Source organism: Diceros bicornis, chromosome 1 (assembly GCF_020826845.1).
Source record: "Diceros bicornis minor isolate mBicDic1 chromosome 1, mDicBic1.mat.cur, whole genome shotgun sequence".
Classification (NCBI taxonomy): domain Eukaryota; kingdom Metazoa; phylum Chordata; class Mammalia; order Perissodactyla; family Rhinocerotidae; genus Diceros; species Diceros bicornis.
Window position 1 is genome coordinate 444,024 of NC_080740.1, and position 18,438 is coordinate 462,461.

The following is an 18,438-nucleotide window of genomic DNA, read 5'->3' on the forward strand; positions in this document are numbered from 1 at the left end:
GCCCTCACTCTGCTCGGCCTCGCTGCCTCTGTTGGAGCCAACAGTCAGGTGAGAGAGGGCGTTTGGGCCTCACTTCCACCAGGGCGTCCTGTAGGGAGCCGGCTAGCGTGGACGTCCCCTCGGGCCTCCCACAGCCCGGCCCCAGGTGGGTGTGCAGCAGGCACAGATGCATACACACACACACGTGGCCCACGCATGTGCACCAGCTGTGGGTCCCCTGCCCGACTCCCAGGGGCTGGGCTCTCCTTCCAGTGTTCTCTTCCTCAGTGGGTGCGACAGGCCCGATGGTCAGGTCCGCCCAGAATCCCTGACCCCCAGTGTGAGGTGCTGAGCTGGGGCCTGTGGGAGGTGAGGAGGGTGGGGCCCCCTGGTGGGTCAGTGTCCTTATAAGAAGAGAGGACACAGAGCTCTCTCCACTGGGTGAGGGCACCATGAAGGTGGCCGTCTGTGAACAGACAGCTCTCAGCAGACACAGAAACTGCCGACACCTTCATCTGGGACTTGCAGCCTCCAGAACTGTGAACAATATACGTCTGCGTTTAAGCCCCCAGTCTGTGGTATTTGTTACGGTGGCTGAGGTGACTCAGACATTGGCACCTCCCAGGGGATCCAGGGCTGACCCCCAGGGGACCGGCTACCTCAGAGTCCTGCAGCCCGAGCTAAGACAGTGGCTACCTGGGATTCTGGTCTGTGCTCAGAGCCTTGGTTTCCCCGGTGGATACAGGCCTGGGTGCAGAGGGTGTAGGTGGGGTGAGGGGAGGGGTTGGACTCTGGGCTGGGGGTGCCAGACGCCCTGGTGCTGGCTCAGGGGTGAGGGTGAAGCTGGGGTGCAGAGCAGCACTCCACTTTGGTGGGGGTCAGCCAGTGGACACACTTGCAGGAGAGCCCCTAGGGTCACACAGGTCCTGGGGGCATGCCGTGGGCCCTGGCTCCTGCCCTCAGATTGGGGCCTCTGCAGAGAGGGCACCTCTTTCAGACCTGGGCCCCTGGGGACGGGGGGTTGGCCCTTTCCTGGGAGAGGCCCCAGTACTACTACCCGGCAGCCCCTGTGGCTCCTGGGTAGGCCCCCTGGGTGGGCCTGGTGTCCTGTCCATGCTTGTCCCTGGGCTGGGGCAGTCCTCCTGGGGCATGAAGCAGCATCCTGCCTACCCAGCCCCGGGGCCGGGTCCCTGGACAGTGACGGTCCCAGGCCGGAGTCTCAGGGACCCTCCACTCCCATTTAAAGTGCCACAGATACCAAGCCAGGCCAGGGGCTGCAGGGGGAACCAGGGATAAAGGACCCACCTGGGTCATAGGTGGTCAGGGTGGAGCAGGCTGACCCCAGGCACCTGCGGTAGGCTCCTGGCTGCCCGCCTCCACCAAGGCTGCAGGACTGTCAGGTGGCTGGTTCTTTTGGGGTGGTCCTGGTCCCCTGGGGGTATTCTGGGTCACCTCTAGGTGGTCCCGGGTTTCCCGGGCTACTTCCCACCCTGCACTCCAGGATGCTGGTCTGGGGAGGGGTCCTGACCAGCTGGGGTCTCCGCCCTGCCCACGTCATCGCTGGACACAGGCCTCCCCCTCCCCCAGCGGCCCTGAGCCTCTGCCCTTTGCCTTACTGGGGCCAGGGCTGAAACCTAATCCTGGGCACTGACACCAGGCTATTTTGGAGCTGGGCTGGGCCGGCAGGAGCCGTGGGGGCGGGGTGGGGGGCGGGCCCAGCCTTCTCCAGCTGACAGCGTTGCTGTCCTTTCGTCCCTGTCCAGTCTGAGGACCGGCTGGAGTGCAGGCTGCTGTGTCCTGGGCCACAGGAGGGAGGTGAGACCCGGCTGCCCCTGCCCCACTGTCTGAGGCCCCGGCCTGGGTGCCCGCCTGGAGCCCTGCATAGAGACAGGTGAGGAGGCAGAGAGCAGGAAGGGGTGGGGGGCCGTCCTGTGTCCCCTGAGGGCCGCTCGGCTGAAGGTCATGGCTCTAGGGGATGGAGGGTCCTGGGGGTCCAGCCAGGCGGTGCTGCTCCCGGCTTGGGGGCCTGAATTCCAGCCCCTGGTCCACTGAGGGGCTGAGCTGGTCCCTCCTGCCGGGACGGGGGGAGCCGCGGGGTAGGAGGTCCGGCGTGCATGCATCCACCTTTTTGCCCGGTGCCCCGCTCCGAGGGCTGCCTGGGGGTCCGGCCGGCCCTGCCCCCAGCTCTGCTGAGATGGATGCCCGCTGACAGCTGGGGCTATTTTGGGCCTATTGGCTCAGCGGAGGGGACAGCCAGAGGGGCAGCGACACCTGACTCCAGGAAAGAATTTCCCCTGGAGTGCGGGAAGCCAGGGCCCTGGGGTCCGAGGGGAGACGCAGCCTCCAGGGCTGCCCTTGGCTTGGAAGTCTTTCTGGAATGGCCTAGGGGCAACCGGGGGGCGGGTGGAGGGGGTGGCAGGGAGATGGGACTCCAGGAGGGGCACGGTGGGGGGCTGGAGGAGGCTGAGGTTCTGCTGTCAGGCTGCAAGCCACTTCCTACTTCCCAGGGCCCCCTGAGGACCCGAGGGTGGCCGAGTTCTGGAAAAGCAAGAGTGGGGGGCGTGGGCGGGGCTTCTGGCTTGGGGGCAGGACCCCAGGTGGGAGGGTCTCAGATGGACTGAGGCTCCTGCCCGCGCCAAGGGGCCTCCGAGAGACCGAGGAGCCAGAGTGGGGTCCACAGGGAGCCGCGCTCCAGGGTGGTCATCTGGGGGAGGAAGGGGCTTCCCTTCCTGGGAGGCTGGGGCTGAGGTCCTGGCTGAGTCTCCCCCACTGAGCTCCTGTTTCTGCCCACGTGGCTGTAGCTCCAGCAGGCCCAGACCCCGACGTGGCGGGGGGGGGAGGAGGCCACTGTAGGTGTCCCTGTCCCAGAGGGGCCTTGGGTGGTCCCCTCCCAGACTCGGCCTGAAGGAGGGGGGATCCTGAGTCCTCGGGCTCCTCGGCTCTGCCGGCCTGTGGGGAAGCTTGTCTGGCGGGGCTGCCGTGGGGCAGACTCTGGGGCTGTCGTGGCTGGGTGAGCCCCCTCGGACCCCATGGGGTCTGCTGCATCGAGGGTGGGGCAGAGAGACAGGGTTTGGCACAGTCTCCGGCAGCCTAGAACCATCTCCGAGCCTCTGCCCACCCTTGCCAGGCCAGGGGGCAGCCTGTGCACCTGCCGAGGGCTGGGGCCAGTTCTCCCAAATTCGTGCAGTGATGAAAGCTCCCTCCCCTTCCCTGTCCTCCTGGCCCCCAGAGGCCACCCAGCTGTGCAGGTGGCCCCCTGTCCCCGCAGGTGCCTGCTCACACGAGCTCAGAGCAGCCATCTCCCACACCTGCACTGGGTGTGGAGGGGGAGGATGCTGCGTCCTGCTTCAAGGAACCCACAGACCAACCATGTGATTTGGGAGGGGCATTGGAAAGAGCTCAGGGTCCCCAGAGACCTGGTGTTAAAGTGACCCTTCCACAGAGGGGTGTGGAGGCCCAGTAGGGTGCCCAGGGGGGCAGGGCTCAGGTCCCCAGAGCCGGCCAGGCCGTGGGGGGGACGGGGCGGGGGGGGCCAGAGGTGCTGACGGCACAGTGAGTCAGCAGGCTGGTCTGGGCTGAGCCTGGCGGGTGGAGGAGGACTAAAGAGATTAGGTCCTGAATCACAGGACTGGGAGCGGGAGGGCTGGGAACACAGGCCCCGCTATCCCATGATGGGCAGCCTGAGCCCACAGGCTGGAGGCCTGGCCCCAGGGTGGAGGGAGTTAAGGTGCTTGGGGCCAGCCTAGGGCCCGGGGGCCCACTGTGCCTGCTGTTCTTAAAAGAGACCCATGTAGGCAGGGCCCAGTCTCACCTCACCCACCTGTGCTGGGGGCCAGAGTGGCCAACCCAGGCTGGGCAGAGGACAGAGTCAGCCTGGGGCCTTTGGCATTGATGGTGCCCAGCCGAAGGAGCCATAGCGGAGAACCGCAGAGTGACCAGGACACCCGCAGCCTCCCAGGTTGGGCCTGGCTAGCCGGCCCAGCCGTTCTCAGCCTGGAGGTCCCTGGCTCTTCCTGGGGGGATTCTCTGGCTGTCCTCGCCAGGCACTCTGCTGACTGTGCTGCCCGGCCCCTCCCCACTGTGCCCTTCGAGAGGAGACAGATGCTCACGGCGAGGGGGCACGGGCAGCCGGTGGGCTGGGGGCACTTGTGTTGTTGGGAGGAGCCCAGCTGGCTGCAGTTTCCATTCTTTCCCTGCTCATTGATGAGCATCCCCCCTCAGGGGTTGAGGGGAGTTGGGGGACCCCAGGAGAGGCGAGGTGTGCCCCAGCGCAGGGCAGCTGCAGGCAGGACAGACCCTGTGCACAGGGCTCCGTGTCTTGGGCACTGCCTGGGAGGAGGGCTGCCAGGCACACAGCCAGAGGTGGAGCCCAGAGGCTTGGGGTGGGCGGAGTGGCCCAGAGGAGGAAGAGCAGGGGCAGAGGGGACACGACAGGCAGAGGGCTCAGAGGAGAGCCTGGCCAGGCAGAGAACCAGTGACCGCTGGTGTGCCATAGTTAGAGAGAGGGGATAGGCCAGGCACCCACCATGGGCCTCCCATGGTCAGGCCCTGTCAGAGTACAGAAAAGGGGTCTTTTTGAGTGGGGGAGACTAGGCAGATTGGAGTTTAAGACCCCATGAGGCAGTAGTGTGTGGGGAGGCAACAGGATGGTCGAAGGCAGCTGGAGTGGCACAGGGGGCGAGGGCAGGTCTGAGGGGCTGGCAGGTGAGAAGGCTGATGGCCAACAGCTAAGCCGCTGCACAGGGGTGAGGGCCAGCCTGGTGCCCCTGTGGTGTTTGGGACAGGCGCTCCACCGGACCTTGAGCTGGGGGAGAGGGAGGAGATGCTCCCACCACTTGGAAGAGCCCTCTTGGGGGGGGGCAGACCCCAAGTGCTCAGAAAGGGACAAATGTGCACTTCTGGACCACTGTGCCTTCTGGTGATGCTACCTGCAATGGGGAGATGAGGCCAGAATGGGGAGAGGGCCATATGGAGACATCCACCCCGGGTTAAGCTGGGTTCTCCAGGCGGCACTGGATGGCCGAGGTGGCCGGGTGGGCCAAACGTGGGGGGCTTGGCGCGCACCTGGGTCCATGCCCAATATGATCTTCCCTCAACCCAGTCGCAGGCACCCCCGCCCCCACCATCACCATGGATCACTCATTCAGCGGCGCGCCGCGCTTCCTGACCCGGCCGAAGGCCTTCGTGGTGTCTGTGGGCAAGGACGCCACGCTGAGCTGCCAGATCGTGGGCAACCCCACACCGCAGGTGAGTTGGGAGAAGGACCGGCAGCCAGTGGAGGCGGGTGCTCGTTTCCGCCTGGCCCAGGACGGCGACCTGTACCGCCTCACCATCTTGGACCTGGCGCTCGGCGACAGCGGGCAGTACGTATGCCGCGCGCGCAATGCCATCGGCGAGGCCTTCGCGGCCGTCGGTCTGCAGGTGGACGCTGACGCCGCATGCGCCGAGCAGGCGCCCCACTTCCTGCTGCGGCCCACGTCCATCCGCGTGCGCGAGGGCGCCGAGGCCACCTTCCGCTGCCGCGTGCGCGGCTCGCCGCCTATGGCCGTTAGCTGGGCCAAGGACGGACGGCGCCTGGGCTCGCCTGACGCCCCCCGAGTGCGTGTGGAGGCGAGCGGAGAGGCCAGCGCGCTGCGCATCCAGGCCGCGCGGCCGCGCGACGGCGGCACCTACACCGTGCATGCCGAGAACCCGCTGGGCGCCGCCAGGGCTGACGCCGCGCTTACAGTGGATGCGGACGCCGACGCGGCCGGCCCGCCCGGGGCCTCCACCGCCGCGCTCCTGGCGCACCTGCAGCGGCGGCGTGAGGCCATGCGCGCCGAGGGCGCCCCAGCCTCACCGCCTGGCGCTGGCACGCGCACCTGCACTGTGACTGAGGGCAAGCACGCGCGCCTCAGCTGCTACGTGACAGGCGAGCCCAAGCCCGAGACCGTGTGGAAGAAGGATGGGCAGCTGGTGGCCGAGGGCCGGCGACACGTGGTGTACGAGGACGCGCAGGAGAACTTCGTGCTCAAGATCCTCTTCTGCAAGCAGTCGGACCGCGGTCTCTACACCTGCACGGCGTCCAACCTCGTGGGCCAGACCTACAGCTCCGTGCTGGTCGTCGTGCGAGGTGAGCTCAGGGCGCCTGGGCCGGCGCGCACTCGCTGCAGGGTGTGCGGGCGGAGGCTCCTCCCCAGCGCTAGCGCCCTGTGTCGCCGGTAGGGGATGGCAGAGTAGGAGGTCTCGGCGGCTCTCGCCTTTCCGGGTCCGCAAAATGCGGGCAACAAGGACACCCTCAGCCTGACCCACTGTCTTTGTGATCCACACGAATAAAGAAGAAAGCACTTTGTCACCAGCGGCCCCTTCCCCTGGGAGATGGTCGGGGTGCCCAGTGGCTGAGCTTGCCCTGTCCAGAATGAGAGTGACCCGGGCCCTCCACCCCTCCCTCAGGATGCTAAGGGGGTCCCTGGGAGAGGGGGAAGGAGGGCAGGAGCCGGGACAAACCCTTGTGCCTTCAGAGGCCTCGGGACTGGGGGAGGGCAGGGGGGCCCTCCAGGATGCAGCCTGAAGGCGGTTCTGGGCCAGCTTGCAGGCTCCTGTCCGGGTCTGGGGCTCTCCCAGGGCACTCGGGGGCAAGTGTGGGCAACACGATCAGATTTTGTTGGGGAGGCCCGTTTATTCTTGTCTCCTAAGAGCAGCCTCCTGATGTGGGCAGAGTCCCACCTCCACTGCTTACACATTTTACCTGCTGTAGGATCTCACACAGGACGCTTCAGTCTTTGCCTGCCTGCCTCAGTTTCCTGCTTCTTGCCGGGAAAGGGCTCCTCGCTCCTGGCGGGGGGGTCCCTGCAAAACCTGCCTGGGGAGGATGCTAGGGCAGCAGGGCCTGTCCCACACCCAGCGCTCAGGGAGTTTAGCCATTTCGCCGGCGACTTCTGGTCCTGCTGCCTCGCCACGTGCGCAGGCCGCCCACCCGGGACCAGCGTCGGGAGTGGTCAGCGGGGCCGCTCCACCTGCCTCATTTCTCCTGTTCTCTTCGAGACCTCATATTTGGGGGAGAGGGCTCTTTCCTTTAAGTTCTGTCCCCTCCCCTGCCCTCCTTCCACCTGCCCCCTGCCCACAGCCCCTCCCACCCCTGCCCCGCCCCTGCTCCGCCCCTGCCCCCTACTCTCCTTGCCTTGGTATCCCCCTCCCCTGCGTCCCCCTCCCCTTGTCCTCCGGCACCCCACTCCCCTTCCTCCCCTGTCCCTGCTGCCCCGCCCCCTGTGCCCCCTCCCCGAGCCCCCGCCCTGCTCACCCGCCCTCTCCCGGCAGAGCCGGCCGTGCCCTTCAAGAAGAGGTTGCAGGACCTGGAGGTGCAGGAGAGGGAATCGGCCACCTTCCAGTGTGAGGTGCCGCTGCCGGCCACGGAGGCCGCGTGGTTCAAGGAGGAGACGCGGCTGCGGGCGAGCGCCAAGTACGGCATCGAGGAGGCGGGCACGGAGCGCAGGCTGACGGTGCGCAACGTCTCGGCCGACGACGACGCCGTGTACATCTGCGAGACTGCCGAGGGCAGCCGCACGGTGGCCGAGCTGGCGGTGCGAGGTGCGAGCGAGGGCACTCGGGGTGAGGGGCGGGGCACTCCAGGGACAGGGGCGGGAGCACTCGGTGGACAGGGGCGGGGCACGGGGGACGGGGGCGGGGCACAGGGGGACGCGGCGGGGCAAAGGGGGACGCGGACGGGGACGGGGGCGGGACAAGGGGGCGGGGCACAGGGGGACGGGGGCGGGGCACAGAGGAGACGGGGGCGGGGCACAAGGGGACAGGGGTGGGGCACGGGGGGACAGGAGCGGGGCACGGGGGGCGGGGCACAGGGGGACGGGGGCGGGGCACAGGGGGCGGGGCACTCAGGACACAGGGACAGGAAGAAGGTGGGGGGCAGGAGACAGGGGAGGTGGGGCGGTTGGCAGGGGAAGGAGGGGGAGGCGGGGACACAGGTCCCGTCTGACCAGCCCCGGCCCTGCACACCCAGGCAACCTCACCCGAAAGCTCCCGAGGAAGACAGCGGTGCGAGTGGGGGACACAGCCATGTTCTGCGTGGAGCTGGCCAGGCCCGAGGGCCCCGTCCACTGGCTGCGGAACCAGGAAGAGGTGGTGGCCGGGGGCCGCGTGGCCATCACTGCAGAAGGCACGTGCCACACGCTCACCATCTCCCAGTGCAGCCTGGAGGACGTGGGCGAGGTGGCCTTCGTGGCTGGGAACTGCTGGACGTCCACCCAGTTCTACGTGTCAGGTAAGGGCCTGGGGAGTGCCCCTCGAGGGACGTGCCTCTTCCTGCCTCCAGAGGTGCTGCACTCAGCCTGCTGCAGGGAGGGCCGTGGGGGTGGTGACTGCCATCAAGCTCTGTCTTCTCGGACCCCTAGTTTGCTGGCTCTCTCCTCCACTGTGGTCACCCCAGGCACCTGCAGTGAAGGAGTCTTGGTGGCCCTTCACCTTTCGAACCAGATAGAAGGTGCAGATTGTTCTAGAACAGAGCGTGTGTCGGGGGTGGGGGGCATCGTGTGTGATCATGTCTCCTTTCTCTGGCCTTTGGTGTCAAATTCATAGATTGGGTGGCACATCCCTCCTTTCTCCAGCCCCCATAGGGTCAGCCCTTTGCTGGGGGCAGGGAAGTGCCCCCCACAACCAGGTCTCAGCACCTTCAGAAGGGTCATTGTGCCCTGCCTCAGCCACTACCCACCCCAAAACCCTGATGACAGATAGAGATCCATCCCCAGGCCACGTGAACAGCTCCTGGTGGCTCTTGAGGCCCAGGTGCCCTTTCTGCTGCCACCAGGGAAATAACCACAGGACGGGGGCTGGGGATCATGGGCCCCCTTGGGCTGTGGCTGTTCCAGACCACCAGAGCAGCACCCCTGGGAGGATTGGAGATTCTGGGATGCCCTTCCCCCTTCTGGGCAGTGCTGGACCCAGGGCTCAGGGAGGGGCTCCCAGTCGGTGACGTTGGCTGGTACTCTCCGAAGCCCCCAGGAAGCTGCCCCTGCATGCCCCTGAGGCCCCGGTGGTGAAGGCCAGGACGGAGAGCTCCGTGACCCTTGGCTGGTCCCCACCGCCCTGTGGGGACCGCCCTGTCTCCATCGACGGCTATCTGGTAGAGAAAAAGCGACTTGGTGCCTACACTTGGAGCCGGTGCCACGAGGCTGAGTGGGTGGCCACGCCCGAGCTGACCGTGGGCGGTGTGGCCGAGGAGGGGGACTTCCAGTTCCGGGTGTCAGCTGTGAACAGCTTTGGCCAGAGCTCCTACCTCCAGTTCCCTGGAACGGTCCACTTGGGTAAGTGTGGAAGATTCCGTTCCCCCTAGCCACGTGGTAATGGCGGGGCCGTCAGTCGTGGCGTCAGTCAGACCCGGAGCACAGCCCAGCCCACGGAGGCTGCAGTGACCTCACTGAGCCTCTATTTGGGGGGGGGACCAAGGTACTGATACTGTTTGAGCCTGTTCTGTGGGAAGGGGAGGGGACCCGAGACAGGATTTGAGTCCCTCCCCACCCCCTGGGATTTGTGGGATCTCGAGGGGATCTTGGGTAGCTCTAACTTGTCCCCAGACCATCCTGGGCCTGACGTTGTCTTGTGGTCACCACGTGTCTGCCTGCTGGGCTTCCTGAAAGAGGGGGCATTTGGGTCCAGGCTCCAGAGGAGAAGGAGGGGAGGGCATGGGCCCAGCTCCTTCCTGAAGTCCCCATCCCGCAGCCCCCCAGCTGGCCGTGAAGACGCCTCTGAAGGCAGTAGAGGCGGTGGAGGGCGGTGAGGTGACCTTCTCCGTGGACCTCACTGTGGCCTCGGCGGGCGAGTGGTTTCTGGACGGGCAGGCCCTGAAAGCCAGCAGTGTGTATGTAATCCGATGCGACGGCACCCGGCACGTTCTCACCATCCGCTCCGTGCCCGCCAGCCTGCATGGCTCTGAGCTCAAGTTCGTGGCCGACGGCATTGAAAGCAGCATCCGCATGGAGGTCCGAGGTAGGGGAACCCTGGCCTGGGATCCCTGGTCATCTCCAAGCCCTGTTTCCTCTGGGGGTGGGCGTGGGATGGGGTTCCTGGGGCCTCAGGGCTCCTGAGAGGGCTGTTGCTGCTGCCCTTGGGGCAGGTGGGCTGCTGGGCGGGCACCTGGACGAAGCAGGCCAGGTGGTGGGTGTGCCATGTGGCTTGCCCAGGCCTGGTGGGTGGCCCCAGCCATGGGGCGTGTGTGGAGGAGGGGCTGGGGAACCCCCAATGGCACAGAGGTTTATCTCCCCCTCTGTCTGCCCCCACCCCTCCCCCTTCTCTCCCTCTCCGTGCCCTCCTCCTCTCTGTCCACACCTCCTCTGTCCGCTTGTCCGTGGCCCCCAGTGGCCCCAGGGCTGACCACCAAGCCTCCAACAACAGCGGCTCGGGAGGTGCTGGCCAGGCTGCACGAGGAGGCGCAGCTCCTGGCGGAGCTGTCAGACCAGGCGGCGGCCGTGACGTGGCTCAAGGATGGCCATGTGCTGCCCCCAGGCCCCAAGTACGAGGTGCAGGCATCGGCTGGGCATCGGACCCTGCTGGTGCGGGATGTGGCACGAGATGATGCCGGCCTGTACGAGTGCGTCAGCCGCGGGAGCCGCATCGCCTACCGGCTGTCCGTGCAAGGTGACGCTGGTGGGGGTGTCTGCACGCGCTCTGTCCCCAAGCTCTGGGCAGGCTCTCGGGGGGCGGTCTGGGTGGTGGGAGCTGCTGTTTTCTGTCTCTGTGGGCTGGGTGGGGGTAGAGGGCTCAGGTGATGACATGGGGAGGATGGGGACGGGGGCTCCTCTCAGTAGGGGAGGAGCTTCCTAAGGGCGGGTGGCACTTGGGTGGGTGGAAGTCAGCGGTGGAGGCTGGTCCTGTCTCTGAAAAGGACCCTGGTCTGGGCCAGTGTCCCACGTGGTTCTAAGGCCCCGAGCACTTCCAGTCACTGGCCTCGTGGGCGCGCGTGTGGTCGGGGCTCTGCTGGCCTCTGACTGCCCATGTGCCCTCGCAGACCTCACGTCCTTTCTGCACAAGGACACGGTGGGCGGCTGCGTGGATGCCGTGGCTGGGGGTCCAGCCTGCTTTGAGTGTGAGACCTCGGAGGCCCGTGTGCATGTGCGCTGGTACAAGGACGGCGTGGAGCTTGGGAGCTCTCGCCAGCGCTTCTCGCGGGAGGACGTGGGCACGCGGCACCGGCTGGTGGTGGCCTCGGTCACCAAGCAGGACGAGGGCACCTACTCGTGCCGTGTGGGCGAGGACTCCATGGACTTCTGGCTGCGCGTCTCTGGTGAGTGCACTGCCTCCTGGGCTTGGTAGGTAGGAGCAGGTCCAGCTGCATCCAGCACTAGCAAGGCCGGTCTGCCGGGCCCTTTATTTCTTCCACAAGTGCTTCTGGATTTGGGAAAAGAAACTGCCGACAAAAGTCACATTTAGAAGAGTGAAAAATGCAGGTGTGGAAAGTAAATGACAAGAAAGAGATTTGAAGCCCTGTTCTCCTTTTAAAGATGGGGAAATGAGGCTGTGAGGCTTTGAGAGGTGCTGGCAGCGTCCTCAGCAGGGTGGATTCCCATCTCGGTGGATCTGTGCCCACGGCTCTTTCTAGAAGCCATGGGGTCTCCTGGGAGGTTCTCTGAGCCCTGCTCTGCAGGGTCCTGACCCTGCAGAGAGTCTCCACCACACCTCGTTCTGTCTGTCCCGGGCACCGGCTACCTGTCATGGTGCCCGAGGCCACTTCCTGCCACGTCCAGGAGGGTCAGGCACCAGGCCCACTTGTGCCCGGGGAGGCCCGTGTGCAGCACTTGACCACGAAGGAGCCCCCGTGGCAGGATGTGAGGCTGCCTGGGGTCCAGAGCCTGTGTTGTGGCTCCAGAACTGGGGAACCTCACCTCAGCGGGGACTCTGACCCCGTGTCCCTCCTGTCCCCAGAGCCCACGGTGGTGTTTGCCAAGGAGCAGCCGGCGCGCAGGGAGGTGCAGGCCGAGGCGGGGGCCAGCGCCACGCTGAGCTGCGAGGTGGCCCAGGCCCAGACGGAGGTGACGTGGTTCAAGGACGGGAAGAAGCTGAGTGCAAGCTCGAGAGTGCGCGTGGAGGCCAAGGGCTGCAGCAGGCGGCTGGTGGTGCAGCAGGCGGGGCAGGCGGACGCCGGGGAGTACAGCTGCGAGGCCGGGGGCCAGAAGGTCTGCTTCCGCCTGGACGTCACAGGTCGGTTCTTGGGGCAGCTGTTTACCATCTTGGGAACAGGCTTGGAGGTGGTATTTCAGCTGTGGGCAGCTCTCGGCAGACTTGTCAGGCCTGTCTCAGTCGGGCCTGTTATCTGGTGACCAGAAGCAAACGCTCCCAAAACTTAGAGGCCTGAAGAGCAATCGCTGTCCATGCCGTGACTCTGCAGGACAGGATTTGGGGCAGGAGGATCCAGCCTGGACCGTCCGTGGTATGTGGTTCTGGTTGGGATGGCTCCCTTGGATGGGCTGGCTGGGACAACAGGCCTCTGTCTTCTTGTGGTGTTGGCTGGGCTCACCCCTGTGTCTGAGGCCCGTTCTCTGCTCTGAGGTCACGCTCTCCTCATGACATCGCGTCCCCAGGGCGTCCTTCTCCATGGGAGTGGCCTGGGCTCCTTCACCTGGTGCCTGGGCTCCCCTCAGGGAATGGTAGACAGTACAGAGCTTGTTAAGGTCTGTTCTCAGCACTGCTAGAATGTTACCTTCTCCATGTTCTATGGCACCAGCCTAGGCTTAAGACCTGGCTAGCTTCTCCACCCCAAAAAGGTGAAGTAGACCTCACTGTTGATGGGGGTGTGGACACAGGGAGGCTGACTCACTGGGGACCTTCTCTAAGTCTGTCACAAGAGCATCGCAGGGATGCAAGCTCTATCTGTCTCTGATTCTCTGTTGTCCTGAGCATGAGATAAAGATCTTTCTAACGCTTAATGCCTCATGGTCACAAGAAGGCTTCCACAGCTCCAGCCATCATGTTCAAGGAGAGAAGAACATGCAAGAGGTGTGTGTGTATTTTTTTTCTTACTGATATGCAGCAAATTATCACAAACTCTATGGCTTAAACAATGCCTGTTTATTAGCTCACAGTTCTGTAGGTCAGAAGTCTGGATGTGGTATGGTTGGGTTCTCTGTTCAGGGAGTCAAAGGCTGGAATCCACATGCCAGCTGGCTGAGCTGTCTCAGAATCCTCTTCCAAGCTCATCTAAGTTGTTGGCAGAATTCATTTCCTTGCGGCTCTGGGTCTGAGTCTGTTTCCCGGCTGGCTGGCAGCTGGGGGCTGCTCTCAGGTCCTTTGCCAGGTGGCCTCTCCATCTTTAGGCCAGCTGTGGAGAATCCTCCTTGTGTCCAAACACTCTCGTGCTTCAAATCTTTGGCCAGGAAGAGCCCCCTCCCTTTTAAGGGCTCACCTGATTGGGTTGGGCCCACCCAGGATAATCTCCCTGTTGATGACCTCAGTGCCAGCTGATCTGGGACCTTCATTCCTTCTGCAGAGTCCCTTCACAGCAGCGCCTGGATGAGTGTTTGGTGGAATAGCTGGGGGCAGGTATGTGTGCACACCATGGGGCAGGGATCTGGGGGCATTCCTGCCTACACAGGGTGTCCCCTGCTGTCTCTTCTATTTGGAAGACAAATGCTCTCTGAGGAGCCTGGGGCAGATTCCCCTGACTCCCCCAGGCTCGGTGTGGGTCCCAGGCCCTGCCCTGCTCCAGGCAGCCTGGGAAGGTGAGCTCCTGGCCTTCCAGCCTCAGCAGTGGGACGTCGAGGGTGACGGAGGTTTCCAAGGTTCATCTGTGTTGTAGCATGTGTCGGTACTTCATTCCTTTTCATGGCTGAGTGATATTCCATTGTGTGGATGGACCTCATTTTGTCTGTCATTTCATCAGCTAACGGACGTCTGAGTTGTTCTCACTTTTTGGTTGTTATGAACAGTTCTGCTATGAATATTCTTATACAAGTTTTTGTGTGAACATATATTTTCAATTCTCTTGGGATTGCTGGGAATTTAGCAATTCTGTGTTTAACTTTCTGAGGAACCACCAAACTGTTTTCCAGAACGGCCGCACCATTTTTCACTCCCACTGGGAGCGTGCGAGGGTTCCATTTTCTCCACATCCTCACCGACACTTGTTATTTTCAGTTCACTTTTTTTTTCGGTTGTAGCCATCCTCGTGGGTGTGAGGTGGTGTCTGTTTGTGGTTTTGATTTGCATTTCCCTGATGACTAATGATGTTGAGCATCTTTTCATATGTGAATTGGCCATTTGTATGTCTTTGGAGAAATGTCTCTTTAAATCACTTGCCTGTTTTTCAATTGGGTTCTTTATCTTTTTATTGTTGAGTTGTAAGAGTTCTTTATATATTCTGGATACTAGATCCTTATCAGATGTATGTTTTGAAAATATTTACTCCCATTCACTTTCTTGATTGTGTTCTTCTATGTAAAAAAGTTTTTAAATTGTGATGAAGTCCGCTTTATCCTCTGTTGCTTGTGTGTTGGGTGTCACATCTAAGAAACCATTGCCTGATCCAACGTCATGAAGATTGACACCTGTGTTTTCTTCCAAGAGCTTTCTAGTTGTAGCTCTTACCTCTAGGCCTTTAATCCATCCTGAGCTGGCTTTTGTGTATAGTGTGAGACAGGGTCAAACCTTATCCTTTGCACGTGGAAATGCAGTTGTTGCAGCACCATTGTTGAAAAGACGTTTTTCCCCCTGGATTTGCTTGGCACCCTGGTCGAAAATCAATTGCCTATAAGTGTCAGGATTTATTTCTCGATTCACAGTTCTATTCCATTGATATGTACGTCTGTCTGTCTATCCTTATGTTGATACCACTCAGTCTTGATTACTGTAGCTTTGTGGTAAGTTTTGAAATTGGGAAATGTTCTTTTGTTCTCGAACTTTGTTCTTTTATTTTTCCCAAGACTTTTTTGACTATTTTAGTTTCTTGCATTTCCACACAAATTTTAGGATCATCTTTTCAAATTTTGCAAAAAATGCAGCTGAGATTTTGATTGGGATTGCACTGAATGTGTGGATCAATTTGGGGGAATATTGCCATCTTAACAACATTAGTCTTCTAATCTACAAGTATGAGATGGCTTTGTATTTGTTTAGGTCTTTTAAAATTACTTTCAATGATGTTTTGTAGTTTTCAGCATACGAGACTTACACTTATTTTGTTAAGTTTGTTGCTAAGTATTTTATTCTTTTTTTTTTTTTTTTTGAGGAAGATTGGCTCTGGGCTAACATCCGTGCCCATCTTCCTCTACTTTATATGGAACGCCACCACAGCATGGCCTAACAAGTGTTGCATTGGTGTGTGCCTGGGATCCGAACCTCCAAACCCTGGGCCACCCAAGCGGAGTGTGCAAACTTAACCGCCGCGCCACTGGGCCCCTATTTTATTCTTTTTGACACAACTGGAAATGGAATTGTTTTCTTAATTTCATTTTTGGACTGTTCTTTGCTAATGTACAGAAACAGAATTGATTTTTGTAAATTGGTCCTGTGTCCTACAATGTTGCCGAGTTTGTTTATTAGCTCTACTAGTTCTTTTGTTGATTTTTTAGGATTTTCTATATACAAAGCCATGTGATTTGCAAATACAGATAGTTTTCCTACTTTGTTTCCGATCTGGATGCCTCTCCTTTTGTTTCTGTGATTAAATCTCTTTATGTGTTATAGACCTGTTCAGATTTTCTATTTCTTCTTCTTTTCTTTTTTTTTTTTTTGGTGAGGAAGACCAGCCCTGAGCTAACATCTGCCAATCCTCCTCTTTTTGCTGAGGAAGACTGGCCCTGGGCTAACATCCCTGCCCATCTTCCTCCACTTTATGTGGGACGCCGCCACAGCATGGCCTGACAAGTGGTGCGTCGGTGCGCGCCTGGGATCCAAACCAGGGCCGCCAGCAGTGGAGCGCGCACACTTACTCGCTACGCCATGGAGCCGGCCCCTCTATTTCTTCTTGAGTCAGGTTTTTAGTTTGTGTGTTTCTAGGAATCTGTCCATTTTGTCTAGATTATCTGATTTTTTGGTGTGAAACTGTTCGCAGTATTCTCTCGTGCTTCTCTTTAGTTCTGTGAGATCTGTATTGGTGTCCCCACTTCTATTTCTGATTGTAGTCAGGTGAGTTGCCTCACTTGTTTTCTTGGTCAGTCTAGCTGATGGTTCGTCAATTCTGTTGATCTTTTCAAAGAACCAGCTACTAGCTTCCTTCGTTCTTTCCATTGTTTGTCTATTTCCTGTTTCATTTGTCTCTGCTCTGCTTTATTTCTTTCCATCTTCTAACTTTGCGCTTTGCTTGCTCTTCTTTTTCTAGTTTCTTAAGGTGTGAAGTGAGGTTGTTGATTTGTGATCCTTTTAAACATAGGCCTTTATAGCTATGAATTTCCCTCTGAGCACTGCTTTCACTACATCTCATAAGTTTTGGTATGTTGTGTTTTCATTTCTGTTTATCTCAAAATATTTTCTAAGTTTCCTTGTAATGCTGCTTCGTTTAAGAGTGTGTGGTTTAACTCTGATATGCTAGTGAATTTTCCAGTTTTCCTTCTATGATTGATTTCTAGCTTCATTCCATTGTAGTTGGAAAAGAAAATTTGTATGGTTTCAGTCTTTTTAAATTTATTGAGACTTGTTTCGTGGCCTAACATATGGTCCATGCTGGGGAATGTTCTGTTTGTGCCTGAGTAGCGTGAGTCTCCTGCTGTTGTTGGGTGGAGTGTTTCGTAGAGGTCACTGAGGTCTGGCTGGTCTACGGTGTTGTTCAAGTCCTCCGTTTCCTTACTCATCTTCTGTTTGGATGCTCTACCATTATTGAAAGTGGGGTATTAAAGTCTCCTGGGTATTATAGGAGAACTGTCTATTTCTCCTAGTTTTCACTTTATATATTTGAGGCTCTCCTGTTAGTTGTGCTTGTGTTTATAGTTGTTATATCTTCTTGATGAATTGACCCTTTCATCAATATATAATGTCCTTGATCTAGCTATATAAATCAATATATAGTGTCTTGTAATGGTTTTGCCTTGAAGTCTGTTTTGTCTGACATTACTGTAGCTGTGTCAGGTCTCTATTGGCCACTATTTGTGTGGAGCATCTTTTCACTTTCAACCTATTTGTATCTTTGGATCTAAAGTGAGTCTCTTGTAGAGAGCATGTTTTTTTTTTTTTAATCTGTTTTACCAATCTCTACCTTTTAATTGGAGGGTGGATTCTATTTACAGTTAAAGTAATACTTATAAGGAAAGACCTACTTCTGCTATTTTTTTTTTTTTGTGAGGAAGATCAGCCCTGAGCTAACATCTGATGCCAATCTTCCTCTTTTTTTCTGAGGAAACTTGGCCCTGAGCTAACATCCGTGCCCATCTTCCTCCACTTTATATGGGATGCCGCCACAGCATGGTTTGACAAGCAGTGTGTCGGTGCGCGCCTGGGATCCGAACCGGGGGACACTGGGCCGCTGCAGTGGAGCGCGTGCAATTAACCGCATGCGCCACTAGGCCGGCCCCTATTTCTGCTATTCTGCTGTTTGTTTTTTATATGTCATATCTTTTTTGTTCCTCATTTCCTCCATTACTGTCTTTTTTGTGATTAATTGATTTTTTTTCTAGTATACCATTTTTATTCCCCTCTCATTTCTTTATATATCCATATCGATATCTTTGTCTATATCTACATATTTTTTTCTTTATAGATCTGTTTCGTTATTTTCTTAGTGGTTATCCTGGGGACTCACAATTAACATCTTAACTTTATAATAATCATGTTTGAAATTATACCATCTTAGTTTCAATAAAAAACTCCTCTTCTTTACAGCTCTGTGCCCCAGCCCTGCTTTGTGATGCTATTGTCACAAGTTATGTCTTTATACATTCACTTTAGTCCATTGACTTTATAGTTTATAATTATTGTTTACGCATTTGTATTTTAAGTCATGTAGGAAAAAAGAGGAGTTGCAAACTAAAAATGCTATAAAACTTTTATATTTACCTATATAGCTACATTTACTGTTGTTTATTTTTTTCATATGGCTTTGAGTTACTGTCGAGTGTCTTTTCATTTCGGCCTGGAAGACTCCTTTAGCATTTCTTGCAGGACAGGTCTACTAGCAACAAAATCCTCAGTTATTGTTTATCTGGGTATGTATTAAATTTTCCTTCATTCTTGAAGGATATTTTTGCCAGATATAAAATTCTTGGTTGACAGTTTTTTTCTTTCAGCAGTTTAAATATGTCATCCTACTGCCTCTGGCCTCTCTGGTTTCTGAAGAGAAATCAACTGTTACTCTTAGTGAGGAGTCCTTGTATGTGATGAGTCACTTTTCTCTTTCTGCTGTCAAGATTCTCTCTCTCTGTCTTTTTGCTTCTGACAATTTGACTGTAATTTGTCTCAGTGTGGGTCTCTTTTAGTTTATCTTGCATGGAGTTTGTTGAGCTTCTTAAATGTGTAGATTAGTGTATTTTATTCAATTTTGCAAGTTTTTGA

The 18,438-nt window shown here is 58.2% G+C and overlaps 1 protein-coding gene across 1 annotated transcript in view; it reads left to right on the forward strand.

The window, feature by feature from the left end:
• Nucleotides 1–1,789: 1,789 nt before the first annotated feature.
• The window catches only part of OBSCN (obscurin, cytoskeletal calmodulin and titin-interacting RhoGEF), a 159,170-nt gene continuing 142,521 nt past the window's right edge, over nucleotides 1,790–18,438 (forward strand). Inside the window, 9 exon segments of the mRNA XM_058554620.1 lie at nucleotides 1,790–1,870; nucleotides 5,087–6,091; nucleotides 7,276–7,545; nucleotides 7,973–8,233; nucleotides 8,964–9,272; nucleotides 9,688–9,954; nucleotides 10,324–10,602; nucleotides 10,973–11,248; nucleotides 11,887–12,162. Of these exon segments, the coding sequence (XP_058410603.1) occupies nucleotides 5,110–6,091; nucleotides 7,276–7,545; nucleotides 7,973–8,233; nucleotides 8,964–9,272; nucleotides 9,688–9,954; nucleotides 10,324–10,602; nucleotides 10,973–11,248; nucleotides 11,887–12,162 (2,920 nt within the window). The 5' untranslated portion in view covers nucleotides 1,790–1,870; nucleotides 5,087–5,109.